The sequence below is a fragment of the Delphinapterus leucas genome, chromosome 2, assembly GCF_059928025.1.
Source record: "Delphinapterus leucas isolate spDelLeu-1000000601 "Yukka" chromosome 2, BTC_Dleu_Yukka2, whole genome shotgun sequence".
In the NCBI taxonomy this organism is placed as follows: Eukaryota; Metazoa; Chordata; class Mammalia; order Artiodactyla; family Monodontidae; genus Delphinapterus; species Delphinapterus leucas.
The window spans coordinates 145142882-145157408 of NC_143130.1; the positions used below are offsets into that span (position 1 = coordinate 145142882).

General features: G+C 45.2%; 1 protein-coding gene across 4 annotated transcripts in view; it reads left to right on the forward strand.

Annotated features, from left to right (window-relative positions):
• The window catches only part of FNTB (farnesyltransferase, CAAX box, subunit beta), an 88980-nt gene that overhangs the window by 13465 nt on the left and 60988 nt on the right, over nt 1-14527 (forward strand). For all 4 annotated transcript variants that reach the window (XR_002644090.2, XM_022570346.3, XM_022570349.3 and 1 more), the window contains exon 2: nt 8116-8180. Coding sequence is in view for 3 of the 4 variants with exons in the window: in XM_022570346.3 (XP_022426054.1) it covers nt 8116-8180 (65 nt within the window). In the remaining variant the exon portion in view is untranslated. The remainder of the gene's footprint in view (nt 1-8115; nt 8181-14527) is intronic.

Consider the following 14527-nt stretch of genomic DNA (forward strand, 5'->3'; position numbering starts at 1 on the left):
CCTCTGGGTTAAGACCAAGGTTGCACCAGTGTCTTTAAGAAATTCTGTCATGTGGCCCACCACATCAATCCACCCAAGGCTCTACATTAGTTATGTAGATGGTATCTGTAGGCAGAGCCACTTTTGGCCTTGGGCCCCTTCAGTCTTCTGATTGCAAAACCATCAATGACTGAGGCCCCCCCGTCACTCTCTGGCCCATGGGGCATTCCCTCTTCCAATGCCCTGGCTGTTTGCAAAGAGCACATTGATCACAATCCTCCCTCCAGTCCGTTTTATCCACACAGGGTACACTGGCCTTGTATGGCTACCCATGGACCTTGTGGTCTGCCAGGGCCAGGTTGGCCCAGAAAAGCCAACTTCCCCTTTGGTGGTCTCTGAGTGGACAAAGCCACTGCCGTCATCTGGGCCTTTTGCATATTTCTCTGGGAGCGTTCAGCCTTTTTGACCATATCCCAATTACCGAAAACCAAATAAGCCAATTGGAACAAATTGTTCATCAGAGTCTGAGGACCAGCAGTTGTTTTCTGAATTTTGCTCCTGATGTCTGGGTCAGACTGGGCTATGAAATGCATAGCCAAAAGGGCCTGTACTTTGGGGGAGAAGGGAACCACGTTCCTTCGGGATCCATGGCCCTGTAGGGTGGGTCAGTTAAAATGTGCTCAGTGTACTTCCTAGAGTTATCCCTCCAAGCTACACATGCCTTAAATTCCTTTTGGGTTCCATTGCCTAGATACAAGGCCATGGAAATTTGAACACAGGGTACTTCACTCAATTTTAAATTTCCTAACTCATATTGCGGCCAAACCTGATTACATAACCTACTAAGTTTTTTCCGTTTAATTCCTGTTGTCCAAATCTTTCCCAATCCCAGAGTATATGGCCCAGAGGGGTATTGGTTGGGATTAATGCAGCCTGACCCATTTTAGACAAGCTCCTGAGCTGTCCAAAACTCCACTCTTAAGTAAAATCCACGTGCAATTTGGTGAAGATTTGCACTTATGATTTTAGATGCTGTCCCTTCCAGGGTAGTCTCCCAACCAGGTGTTAGTGCCGAAAAAGTTGTTACAAAGAAACAGCATTGAAGACATCCCCAAAGGTGTTGATAATGAGTGGGAGTTGGTCTAGCTATAAATTGGAAATAAAGGGTCAGCACTTATGGGGCTTCCCTGGTGGCGCAGTGGTTGGGAGTCCGCCTGCCGATGCAGGGGACACGGGTTCGTGCCCCGATCCGGGAAGATCCCACATGCCGCGGAGCGGCTGGGCCCGTGGGCCATGGCCGCTGAGCCTGCGCATCCGGAGCCTGTGCTCCGCAGCGGGAGAGGCCACAACAGTGAGAGGCCCGCGTACCGCAAAAAAAAAAAAAAAAAAAGGGTCAGCACTTGTAAGGGTCAGAGGGAGGGGAGTAAAAGCAATAAAAAGTACACCTTGGTGGTCACACAGGTTTTCTGGGGTTAATGGAAGAAAGAAAGAAATGGAGTAGGAATGAACAAGAATGTAAGAATGTAGGAGAAGAACCTCAGAGTCAGGGAGATGAGTATAGAGATTAACAGTTCTGTCCTGGATCTGCTGTTGCATGTGCACAAGCAACAGGATTGACCTACCGGTCAAAAATGAGCAGACATTGGCAGAGCGTCCTCCCCAGTATACCTGGCTCGCAGCATCACAAGGGCCTCTTTAGGACCAAAACCTAACTCTCAGCATTCTTACCTTATCACCATCCCTTCGTGGTTGCCAGCTGAAACCATGCACCTCAGATTGGGCCTTGAACCCACGTGGCGGGACTCGAACCCGGCCAAAAACCTGATTGGGACTTGAACCCGCGAGGCTGGGACTTGAACCTGGCCAAAACCCACAGTCTTCCAACTGAGATCACACACCTGGTTTTAGGACTTAATGAAGCTCAGGTTCTTGATGTCTCATCGCAGAAAGAATTCAGTGAGAGACAAAGTGATAGATAGGAAGTGGCTTTAGGGACTTCCCTGGTGGTGCAGTGGTTAAGGATCCACCTGCCAATGTAGGAGACACAGGTTCAATGCCTGGTCCGGGAGGATCCCATATGCCATGGAGCAACTAAGCCTGTGTGCCACAACTACTGAGCTTGCGCTCTAGGGCCCGCGAGCCACAGCTACAGAGCCCGCGTGCCACAACTACTGCAGCCCGCGTGCCTAGAGCCTGTGCTCCGCGACAAAGAGAAGCTACCGCAATGAGAAGCCTGCACACCGTAACAAAGAGTAGCCCCCTGCTTACCACAACTAGAGAAAGCCCCGGGCACAGCAACAAAGACCCAATGCAGCCAAAACGTAATAAATAAATAAATTTATTAAAAAAAAAAAAAAGTCGATTTATTTAGAGAGAAACACACTCCACAGACAGAGTGTGGACCATCTCAGAAGGTGAGAAAGGCACCAGGGTAAGGGGTTGTCAGTTTTTATAGGGTTGGGTAATTTCATGGGCTAATGAGTGGCAGGAGTATTTCCGCTCTTTTGGGAAGGGGCGGGGATTTCCAGGAATTAGGCCACCGCCCACTTTTTTTTTTTTTAAAGAAGATGTTGGGGGTAGGAGTTTATTAATTAATTTATTTATTTTTGCTGTGTTGCATCTTCTTTTCTGTGCGAGGGCTTTCTCTAGTTGTGGCAAGCGAGGGCCACTCTTCATCGCGGTGCGCGGGCCTCTCACTATCGCGGCCTCTCTTGTTGCGGAGCACAGGCTCCAGACGCACAGGCTCAGTAGTTGTGGCTCACGGGACAAGTTGCTCCGTGGCATGTGGGATCCTCCCAGACCAGGGCTCGAACCCGTGTCCCCTGCATTAGCAGACAGATTCTCAACCACTGCGCCACCAGGGAAGCCCCACCGCCCACTTTTTGATCCTTATGGTTAGTCTTCGAACTGTCTTGGTGCCTGTGGGTGTGTCATTTAGCTTCCTGATGTGTTACAATGAGTGTATACTGAGACTCAAGGTCTAGTGAAAGTTGACTTGTCTGCCATCTTGGACCCATTTGGTTCTAATCAGTTTATGTCATGTCCTCGGGCTATGTCATTCTTTCATGGATAGTGCCCTGCCCCCTTCCCTCCTGTTTCACAATGATGGACACAGCTTTTCCTTTGGGGGTGTGTGTGTGTGTATGTTTATATGTGTGTGTATGTACACATGTGTATATATGTATATGACTGGTTTTTTTTCCCCGAATCTTTGAAAGTAAGATGAAGATATTATGACACTTTACCCCTAAATAATAAAGCATGCGTCTCTTGAGAATAATGTTCTTCTACATCAGGGCTATAATATTACACCTAAGAAAATTAAAAGTAATTGTATTATATCATCTAATATCCAATTTATTTTTATTTTTAATGTTTTATTTATTTATTTATTTTTGTTTGTTTTTGGCCAAGCCATGTGGCTTGTGATATCTTAGTTCCCTGACCAGGGATTGAACTCTGGCCCTCAGCAGTGAAAGCACGGAGTCCTAACCACTGCACCACCAGGGAATTCCCTCCAATTTATTTTTAAATTTCCCCAATTGTCTCAAGATTCTTTTTATATCTTTTTGGTGTGTGTTTTGAATCAGGAGCCAATCAAGGGTCCTTTATTTCAGGCTGTTTAAAATTTTTGAAGAGCTAATCCCTTGGGACTGAATTTTTTGGTTACTAGTCCTGATGGCGTTTCTTATAACATTTCATGTAGCAATGTTTCTGAAACCTAACAGATGCTTTAGGATGTCATCCTCTTCCCAAGAGAGCCATATCACTTTCATTAACATGGTCACAAACTGTGTGCTTTGTGCTCAAGGGAAATGAACCTATGGGCTTTTTGCTGTTTATGCAAGAGAAAATTATCTGCTATTGTAGGGCTGTTAATAACCCTTTGTATTGTACTCAGTTGATAGCTGCCTTGCTTGTGGGAGCTCTCATGCAGAAAAGAGAAATTAACTAAAATACAAGAGTCCCTTCCTTCGGGATGGAAAGGAAACATGGAAATTCAAGATAAAATGAAAGGCCAGGGAAAGCAGACATGCTTTAGCATCCCTATGTTGAAGCCAATCCCTCCCTCCCTCCTTCCTTCCTTCCTTCCTTCCTTCCTTCCTTCCTTCCTTCCTTCCTTCCTTCCTTCCTTCCTTCCTCCCTCCCTTCCTCCCTCCCTCCCTCCCTTCCTCCCTCCCTCCCTCCCTCCCTCCCTCCTTCCCTCCATTCCTCTCTCCCTCCGTCCCTCCCTCCTTCCCTCCATTCCTCTCTCCCTCCGTCCCTCCCTTCCTAATTCTGATTTGAGAGCTGTGTAGTGTTAGAGTTCTTCATGACTTAGGTAACTTTGTTTTTTAATAGCTACCCCCAGTTCTCCTATATTTAAAGTGAGAATTTCGATAAAATTTTAAAAAGGAATTTAACTATAGATCTTGCTTCATAGACATTATGCAATTGTTGTGACTGCTTCTCTTAATTCTGTCCCAAAGGCTAAATTTTTAATTCTCCTCATGTTTTGGAGGTCCCCAAGACCACTCCTAGGTTCACTGATTCACTACTAGTGTTACCTGAAAACTGGTTTGCCTCTTGGTGGGTGTTGAGCCAAAAGACACAACGGAGCCAAAGATGGGGAGAAGGAAGGATTTATTACTTGCAGCAAGTAAGGAGAACGCCAGGGGTCTTTCCCAAAGCAGTGTCTCTCCCAACAGCAAAATTGGGGAAGTTTTAAGCTAAGGGCACATGCATATTCATGATGGGGCTTGGGTGGTCAACAGAGTCCAAGCTTTAGTTGATTGAAGTCAGAAGTTCAGAAAAGGTCAACATCATCAGCCCTTAGGTTCCAGTACATCTGGTGGTTGAGGCTTCAGGCTACTCTTTACCATTGAAAGAGAACTGGGAGTCTTTATAACTAATATATTATCTTTGCTGTTGTTATTTCTCTTGCTTGATAACAGTCAGCGTCTGCATTCTTTCTTCTCTTAAGATCATTGATTTCTAAGACCTATTAAAGGGCAAGCATTGTGGCCAGGATTAGATCCCAGAATGGCTTAGGCCAAAATGGCCTCTCTTATGTCAAGAAAGCCATGACTGGTTTTCTTTCTCCGGGGGCCCTCTACCTTATCTGCTTACACAAAGATTCAGAGAGCTCAGCATATAGCTGTACTCATGGTTATGATTTATTACAACAACAGGCTACAGAACAAAATCAGCCAAGGGAAAAGGCTCATGGGGTGAAGTCTGCAGGAAGCGAGGCACAAGCTTCCAGGAGTTCTCTCACAGTGGAGTCACAGGGGACGTGTTTAATTTCTCCAGCATTGAATTGTGACCACACATGCAGAGCTACCAGGGAAGCTCATTAGAGACTGGGTGCTCATGGTTTTTACTGGGGCTGGTCACATAGGCACCCTCTTTCTAGCATAATTCCAGACTCCCAGAAGGAAGATAGCTGTTCACCATAAACCACGTTGTTTATACAGTTTAGGCTCAGTGAGCCTCTCTTATCAGTTCTGGGAATGGTGAGAGCCCTCCCGAGATCCAGGCTCCCAGACTCCAGCCAGGGTCTACCTTTCAAGTAGGCCTTTCTAAGGATAGTAGTCTCAGGCCTGCTGTGTTAACTCTTTGTATACAGCTAGCTTTCTTCCTTTCCTTCCACTATGCAAATCAGAACATTCAAAGAATGCTTACATCCTCCCAGTGACAAAATTACTATGATTTATATCACATTAGCAGACTGTATGTGGAGAAGGAGAGGCAAAAGAGGATGTTGCATATTTTGGGGATTACTTTCATTTTCTTATCCTCAGATGACTAGTTTTAAATTTCTACATTAATCCATTACTATTTGTCAAAAAAGATACAGGCTTATTGCTAGTATTATTTTAAAAGTTGTACTTTAAAAATCATACTTTGTGCTCTGAAGTGATCTTTTTCTATTAAAAAATACACTAGTTCCTAAAGACAACCCACAGAATGGGAATATGACAAGGAACTTGTATCTATTGATAGAATATATAAGGACTTATTACAATTCATTAATAAAAAGACAACCCACTTTAAAAAATGAACAAAGACCTGAATAGACATTTCTCCGAAGAATATCTACAAATGGCCAATAAGCCTGTAAAAAGATGCTCAACATCATTAGTCATCAGGGAAAGGCAATCAAAACTATAGTGAGGGCTTCCCTGGTGGCTCAGTGGTTAAGAATCCACCTGCCAATGCAGGGGACACAGGTTCGAGCCCTGGTCTGGGAAAATCCCACATGCCACGGAGCAGCTAAACCCGTGTGCCACAACTACTGAGCCTGCACTCTGGAGCCCGCGAGCCACAACTACTGAGCCCACGTGCTGCAACTACTGAAGCCCACACACCTAGAGCCCATGTTCCGCAACAAGAGAAGCCACCACAGTGAGAAACCCGTGCACCGCAATGAAGAGTAGCCCCCGGTCGCTGCAACTAGGGAGAAGCCCACACGCAGCAACGAAGACCCAACGCAGCCAAAAATAAATAAATAAAATAAATAAATTTATTTAAGAAAAAACAACTAGTGAGATACTACTTGACACACACTAGGATGGCTATGATCAGAAACATAGATAATAATGTGTTGCTGAGGATGTGAAGAAGAAATTGGAGCTCTCATATACTGCTGATGGGAATATAAAATGGTACAACTGCTCTGGAAAACAGTCTGGCAGTTCCTCAAATGATTAAACATAAAGTTATCATAATGATCCAGCGGTTCCACTCCTAGTGATGCCGAAAACTCGACCTCTGTGCACTGGGGCTGAATCGAATCTTGGAGATAGAGTTTCGGGTGAAGTAGAAAGAATAGCTTTACTGCTTTGGCAGGCAAAGCGGGAAACAGTGCGCTCCTGCCCAGAAAAACTGTGTGTCCAAACCTGGTAGGCAAATATTTTTATTTCATGATCTTCCTGACATATGTTTCTCGTATTTTTTTTTTTATCCTTTTCAACGTATAGCCAAGGAAGGCACGACTGAAAAATGCAGTCTGTGTTTCATTTAGGCTGGTGCTTTGTATTAGTCCCACATCAGTGTCTGGCATGGAGAAAGCATCGTGAGGGGTCTGGGAGAACTTTCTTACTTCTTCTGAGTCGAATTCTCACAGTGACTTCAGTCTGTTTTTTGAAGTATTATAAATTCTTGGCCAGGTAATCCCTGAAACTCATGTTCAAAGGCAAATACCAAAGCATATCCTAAAACCAAATATAAATGAATTTTAGCTGACTCACATCACTGCTCCCCTCATCGTGATTTTTGGAAGCTTGTCAAAAGGACTGGAAGCTCTAACTCAGGTGTTTCAGAAAAAACTAATGCATTTTTGATATTTCCCAGAGAGGACATTATTATATATCTTGAAATCTCAGCAAGGACTTGCCTCACCACAAAGCAGGGATGGTCGTGAAGGTGAAATCCTGTATCCCGTTGACCAGCCCCCTCCTGCACTGCCGTACCCTTTCCTTACAGGAGCTGTGCTGTGTGACCACATCATGGTGTGATCTTCAGAGGAGACAGGTCATCTCATTCCTTTTGTGACCTAACTTTCCGAGATCCTTTGTTTTATGGGACTGTGGAGTCTGGTGTGTGACACAGGTCCAATGACAAGATGTGCTATTTCTTTGGTGTTTCCATGATTGATGTTCTTGTAAATCCCTTTGGGGATTTTAATACTGTTCAATCTATATTTAAACCATTAAATCTGACAATAAGAAGTAGGACCCTTGGCAGAAATTAATTGCATATTTGAGAATGGCCGGTTAACGAACACCTAAACAACTTCATAGAGCAGGCAAGAACAGGTCTTTCAAGCAAAAGGGGTCCATCTTCACCTGCTCCCTGAGTAACTGGTGACAGGGTGCCAAACTCCAGAATCGCCATTAGTTTGGATATCATGGATTAGTTTTCTGGAGAAGTCGGTTGTGATGCTAATGTGGTACAGGGCATTCTTTCTTTCTCTGTCCTTGTCCCAAGCCTGTCATCCTGCAGAGCCCCTGAATGCAGTCTTGTTATGCTGTGAGGTACAAAGTCACACCAAGGAACTCTAGCCGGTAGGCATTTGTGGCAGTAGGAACATAAAGTTGATAAAGGTCTCATCTGTATTTGTTTTCTCTCTCCCATCTCCTGCATCCTTACCAGGCAAAAGTAGAAGAAAAGATCCAAGAGGTCTTCAGTTCTTACAAGTTCAACCACCTTGTACCAAGGTAAGCTGTGGTTAAGTGTTTGAGGGGATCCGGGAAATACCATCTCCCATGGGAGCCTTTCTTCTTTCCTCCTTGAGCTTGTCCAACCTCAGGGGATGAGTCTGATGTGAGGCTGGTGTTCCCTGACCTTGTGGCTCCCTGGAGATGCTCCTGACCCCAGCTCCTTCCACTATTAGAATACTGTCTAGAGGAGCCGCTCACTTGAACTGAGCCATCAGGTGTTACATGGGGATGCCCTCAGGGCCTGAACTCTGAGCTCTGAAGGTGGAGAGAGGAAGTTCATGATCTTGAACCTTAGTTCTGACCTGCTGTGCTGGTGTTCAGAACTCTCAAGCTTTTCATATAACACTTTGAAACAGATGTAGAGTCCAGGGGGATGGCAAAGGATGGCTTCCTTTGATGTGTATTATGACTTGACTGGGAAAATGTGAGAAGTTTGAGCTTCTCCCAGCCTGGCCTTTACTGGTGACTGTGCAGCAGATTCCCAAGGGCGACATTTCAAGTGAGAAATAGAATGCCTTTTGTTTTCCTTGGTGCTTAGTAAGTTGAAGCCTTCTGAGCTCTTTGATGTCAGAAATTCCAAAAGGAGGATTATAAGCAGAAACTTATTAATTTGAACCTTCATTTTCTCTTTTTTTCCCCCAATTTTGTAATGTATCACACTAGGATTTCATAAGGTTATTTTATTTATTAGCATTTCTCTTCTAATCATAGATTGCTTCTCTGAAACTGTCCTGTGTTATCCTTCCTGATCAATAGTCCAAATTGTGTTTGGTCATTGTTTTATCTTAATGTTATAGCACTTTTCCTTGACAGTCTCTGGACGTAGTCTAGTTGGGCCGCTGGCTGATTCTCTCTGGATGGGAAGCTGAAGGGTCTGAGGTCCAGCCTGACCTCCTTTATCATGTCTCCCAATTTCCTGAGGCCTCCTAACACACTAACTCCTGGCAAGTCAGTCTCTGGGTACTTCTGCTTACTGGAGTATTACATATATTTCTAGCCTGAGTTAACTTTGTGTCTTTTTTTGCCACCATTCCATTTTGCCCTTATTTCCATGAGAAGAAATTTAGTTAAAATATTCTGATTAGCCAAGGCAGAAAACAGTTGGAAAAATGGAAAGACAGGTGGAAAAGTTCTCTTCATCTTTCTTCCCTAGAGCAGAAAAGGAAAGCATCAACTAACCAGAGGAGTCTTCTTCCAAACTGCTAACCTAAATTTCTACTTTAACTCGTAGCCCAGACCTCAATAAATGAATTATTGCTTTTGTCGTGAGCCACAGTTGGAGCTTAGCAAATGACACCAGTTGTGTAAACAGCTTGGGGAGAAGGAGCTCTCTGCCCAGTACAGGCTGTTTCCCCAGAGGTGGTAGGACTTGGTGATGGTGAGGGGCATGGTGGCTTCAGGAGGGGTTTGTGGTTAGAGTTGCATCACGATGACTCACCTGATTGTGCTCTGAGTCACTGTGCCCTGTCTCCAGCTCTGTGGACACATATCCTCTGTATTTCCAAAGGGACCTTTGATCATTTGACGTTCCTTTTTCATCCACCATCAGAATAGAGCCCTTGGACTTTCCTTTTATTCTTACTGAGACGGGAGGGAGAATAGGAAGTTACAATCTGGGAAGAAGCTCTGTTTTGGGAGTGGTGGTAGAGGACAGTAAAGGAGTAAAATCCCCTGATTCATAGGTCTTAGGTCAGGTGTGGGTGGAAAACAAAAATGTTTCTGTTGGGTTTGTATCCTTTGTGGAAATAGAATATACCAGGGCTCTGGGTTTATGTCAGGAATCTGACATTTCCCATTTTGTCATTGTTGCCTATGAAAATGAGTGTTTTACAGGATGCTAATTAGCATCTTATGTCACGGCATGCTAATTAATATTAGAGATATTACACACTGTGGCCAAATGGCTGAGAATGTAAATCAACTTATCAACATAAGGCTGGAGCCAAACATCTTCACCATAGAATGAACTTCTGGGGTTTAAGAATAAATATGAAAATTTATCAGCATTTTAAATTACTATCACAATTACAATATTTAACATTTTAGTAGTCAAATTTTAAAAGTCTAGTATTATATTGCAGGAATGAAACTTCCTTGTTAGCTAAAGTGAATATTCAGATAGAGCAATTAATCTAGGTGACGTGGCTTGTTTGTGTTTCTGAGGTCATGCTGCTGATCAGATGTGGCAGAATCACACACACTCCCAGGATCACTGACCATGCCCAGGTCCAGGGATGCCAGGAATGATGCTGAGCGAGGCCTCCATGTATTCAGCCTTTCAGAGCCACTGCCAAATGGAAGATTGGGCTGAAGTTCAAGGCTGAAGCTGAATGTTGTTACATTCTACAGTTTATTCCGCATCCCAGAAATGGTTCTCCTTACTCTCAGACTGTGAAACATGCATTCTCTCCTGGAGTGAGGTGGGCCCTCCCAAGGAGCTTTTGGACCATGCTTTGAACAGTTTTGTTTATCAGTATCCTGCTTTCCCATAAAAGTTAATTTTTCTTTCCCTGTGGTTAGTCATTCTCACAGTTTCACATGCTTATGAATTTACCCTTTTCCATGTATTATATTAGCTTTAGTAAGACACCTGAAATGCATAAACCACACACACACACACACACACACAGTCACATAAAATTTTTAAATTGTCAGGGGGTTCCCTGGTGACCTAGTGGTTAGGATTCCGGGCTTTCGCTGCCGTAACCCAGGTTCAGTTCCTGGTCTGGGAACTGAGATCCCTCAAGCTGTGCAGCATGGCCAAAAAACAAACAAACAAACAATTGTTTTTTTCTTGGGAAAAAGTAGCCTGGTGCTCCTTGTAAGGGGGAAATATTGATAATGCTAATAGAGCACTAAAGGTTAAGTGTTGGCAGTTGCTCTGAAGCCAAAATGCTCTGAGTTAAGCTCTCAAAGCAGTTTTCATACGGGCACCTGCTCAGCTTCCATGTTTTCTGCCATTTCGCTATGCGATGATACTTTAGCATTTTCCAAATCCTGAGCAGTTAAAAGATGTGGACCTTCATACTGTTGTTCTTTCCAAGGTTCATACAAGTAAGTTCATCTTCCCTCCCGCCCTCTCTCAAGTGACTTACTGCTTATGTGCCAGAGGCTTACTTTTTGACTGGAGAAGCCCCTGGCTTTCGTGGGATTAAAACCCTCCCAGCAGCCAACAATGGACTGAATCCCTGTTCTCTCATCTGTCACAAACAAAGGCATGAGTCTCAGGGATGGTCCACGTTTAGGGGGAGGGAGTGTGTTTGCTGTCATTCAGTTTGCTGTGTTCATTTAAAGTCATTCATTCCTTCACCCATTTGGCAACGGTATCTAGGGGCTCAGGCACTGCTGGGCTCTGGGAACAGGGTGAGCAAGGCTGACCCAGGTCCTGCTCCTGCTGGGCTCTCAGTCTCATGGGGAAGGTAGTTATTAAACCAATGAATTCAAAGAACATAGTTACCAAGGGGGTGACTGTCTCTCTCTTTTTTTAAAATATAAATTTCTTTTATTTATTTATTTTTGGCTGCGTTGGGTCTTCGTTGCTTCTCCCTAGTTGCCGCGAGCGGGGGCTACTCTTCGTTGCAGTGCACGGGCTTCTCACTGCGGTGACTTCTCCTGTTGCGGAACACGGGCTCTAGGTGCGCGGGCTTCAGTAGTTGTGGCTCGCGGGCTCTAGAGCTCAGGCTCAGTAGTTGTGGCGCATGGGCTTAGTTGCTCTGCAGCATGTGGGATCTTCCCGGACCAGGGCTCAAACCCGTGTCCTCTGCATTGGCAGGCGGATTCTCAACCACTGCGCCACCAGGGAGGCCCGGAGGTAACTGTCTTAAGAAGGGCACGTGGTGCTCCGAGAGAGAGTAACAGGGAGGGTGTAAATTAGGTTGGATGTAAATTAGGGAAGGTGTCTCAGTCTATTTGGGCTGCTGTAGCAACTTCCTGTAGATCGGGTGACTTAACGTTTATTTCTCACTGTTCTGGAGCCTGGGAAGTCCAAGATCAAGGCACCAGCAGATCTGGTGTCTGGCGAGGACCCGCACCTCTGGTTCATAGATGGCATCTTCTCACTGTATTCTCACCTGGTGGAAGAAGCTCTCTGGGGTCTCTTTTGTAAGAGCACTAATCCCTTCATGAGAACTCTACCCTGACCACCTAATCACCATGCAGAGAGGTCCCCACCTCCTAATACCATCACACTGAGAATTAGGATTTCAACATAAGAGTTTTGGAGGGATGTAGACATTAAGTCTGTAGCAGAGGCCTCTCAGAGAAAGTGACTCTTAGGCTGAGACCTGGGGGGTGAGTAGGAATTGGCCAGTTTAGGAGGTGGTGGGACTTTTCCAGGCAGAGGGAAAACATGAGCTACAGCTCTGAGACTGAAAAGAGCAGAGTGCAGCCAAGGCAGTGTGACTGGAGCTTGGTGAGGGCATGGGACTGCACTGTACATGCTGCACGGTACACAAGTATTTCTAAGTTACTTCTCCAACAGTGGAACCAGGCTGCCAGTACCCTAAATATATGCATTTATTTGGTCATTCCTGTGTGTCCCAGTCTCCCACCCCTCTCTCCGCAGCCACACAGATGCCCTCCTCAACCAGTTGAGCACTTGTGCCCTGCCGCGTGCCCTGCCGCATGCCCTGCAGCGTGCCCTGCCACCCTACTCCTGCGCAGAGCCTGGCTTGTTCTGCTCCACCTGATTGAATGGCTTTGGGGCTGAATTATTCAGAAAGGAAAGGGAAAGAGCTCTAGCTTTTCTTTTCTAATGCCCTACACAGAAAAGAGTTTTAGATCTAGAGGTGACTTTAGAATAAAAGAATGGTAAGAGTATTAGTTTGCTAGGGCTGCTGTAATCAAATACCACTGATGGGATGGCTTAAACAACAGAAATTTGTTTTCTTACAGTTTGGGAGGCTGGAATTCCAAGATCAGGGTGTTGGCAGGGTTGGTTTCTCCTGAGATCTCTCTCCTTAGCTTGCAGAGGCCGCCTTCTCACTGTGTGTTCACATGGCCTTTTCTCTGTGTGGACTCCTCCCCAGTGTCACTTACTCTTTTTATAGGATCACCAGGTCCCATTTAACCTTAAATACCTCTTTAAAGCTCCTATCTTCAAATGCAGTCACACTGGGGGTTAGGGCTTCAACATATGAAATTTGGGGATGGGGGGAGACACAATTTAGTCCATAACAGTAAGGCTCTTAGTACAGTCTCTGGCTGACCAAAAGAAACTGGATATATGTCCCTTCAATTTAAAAGAATCATAAACCTCAAAGAAGAAGTTAAAATTCAGTCAGCATTGTGGCCCTTGAAGCTCTAGATAAACAAAGAAACATTTCCCGAGATTTTAGAATAACATTTACATATTAGCATTTTTGTGTGTGTGCTTGCATGCATGTGTACGTGTGTTTATGATTAAGTGGATGAAAGTGAAAGGACAGTTTCCCTTGTGGAAAAAGTCACGGAAAGAAATTTCTCTTCCCCTGCTTGTGGCTAAAGTTGGTCTTCAGATGAAGCCAGCTAAAGGAATTCACTAGTTCCCTCTTAGCAGGGCTCCCAGGGCCTGGCTATCTGTGAGTGAGGCTCGGGGTGGGAGGAGAGCTATTGGGGAGCCCCCTTTGGGCTGCCTCAGGTCCCACCTCTAGGGACCAACTCAGAGCTGCAGAAAAGGTGCCTGAAGCTTCTTTCAGTTAGATGTTTCTGGTCAGGTGAGGCTTCAGGTAGCTTCTTGTCACTTCAGGGTCCTGAGGAGTAGCAGAGTCTCTTCCTCCTTACACATAGAAAAGCCTTTGCCTCTGAGGTCTTTCATTTCCTAGGACGGACAAGCCCCTTGTCAAATGAGAGGAGTGAGAAGACAAGGGAAAGGGTTCATTCTCCAGGGTTGGTTTTTCCTTTTCCCCACAATAAGGGGAAGGATTTGTTTGTGGCTTAATTCAGCTCTCTAGAAATATCGAGTCCTCCAGGGAAGTTTAACCCCTGGCTGACAGGTCTCCTGCAGTGTGGCACGTGTGACCACACGAGAGACTGATGGGAAGCACCCCTGAGCCAGAGTGGATGCCATCTGCAATCTAACCAACCCCTCCTTGTCCTCTCTGCTTGCTCGCATTTTAACTTTCCCTTTGAGGTTTGTCATTCTTTTTAATTGACAGGACACGTACCCAGGGAGAAGTCTCTTTGGGCTAGTCAGAAACTGACGCTACCATTCCTCTATTCTTTCTCTTGTTCATTTGACAGTAAATGTTGAGAGCCTGCTCTGTGCTTGGCCCAGGTGCTGAAGCTAGATGCGAGCTCCCTTCACGGGGTTATAAGGTATGCAGTAGGCAGGCAGACCCAACAGGGAATTCCAGTCAGTACCTGGT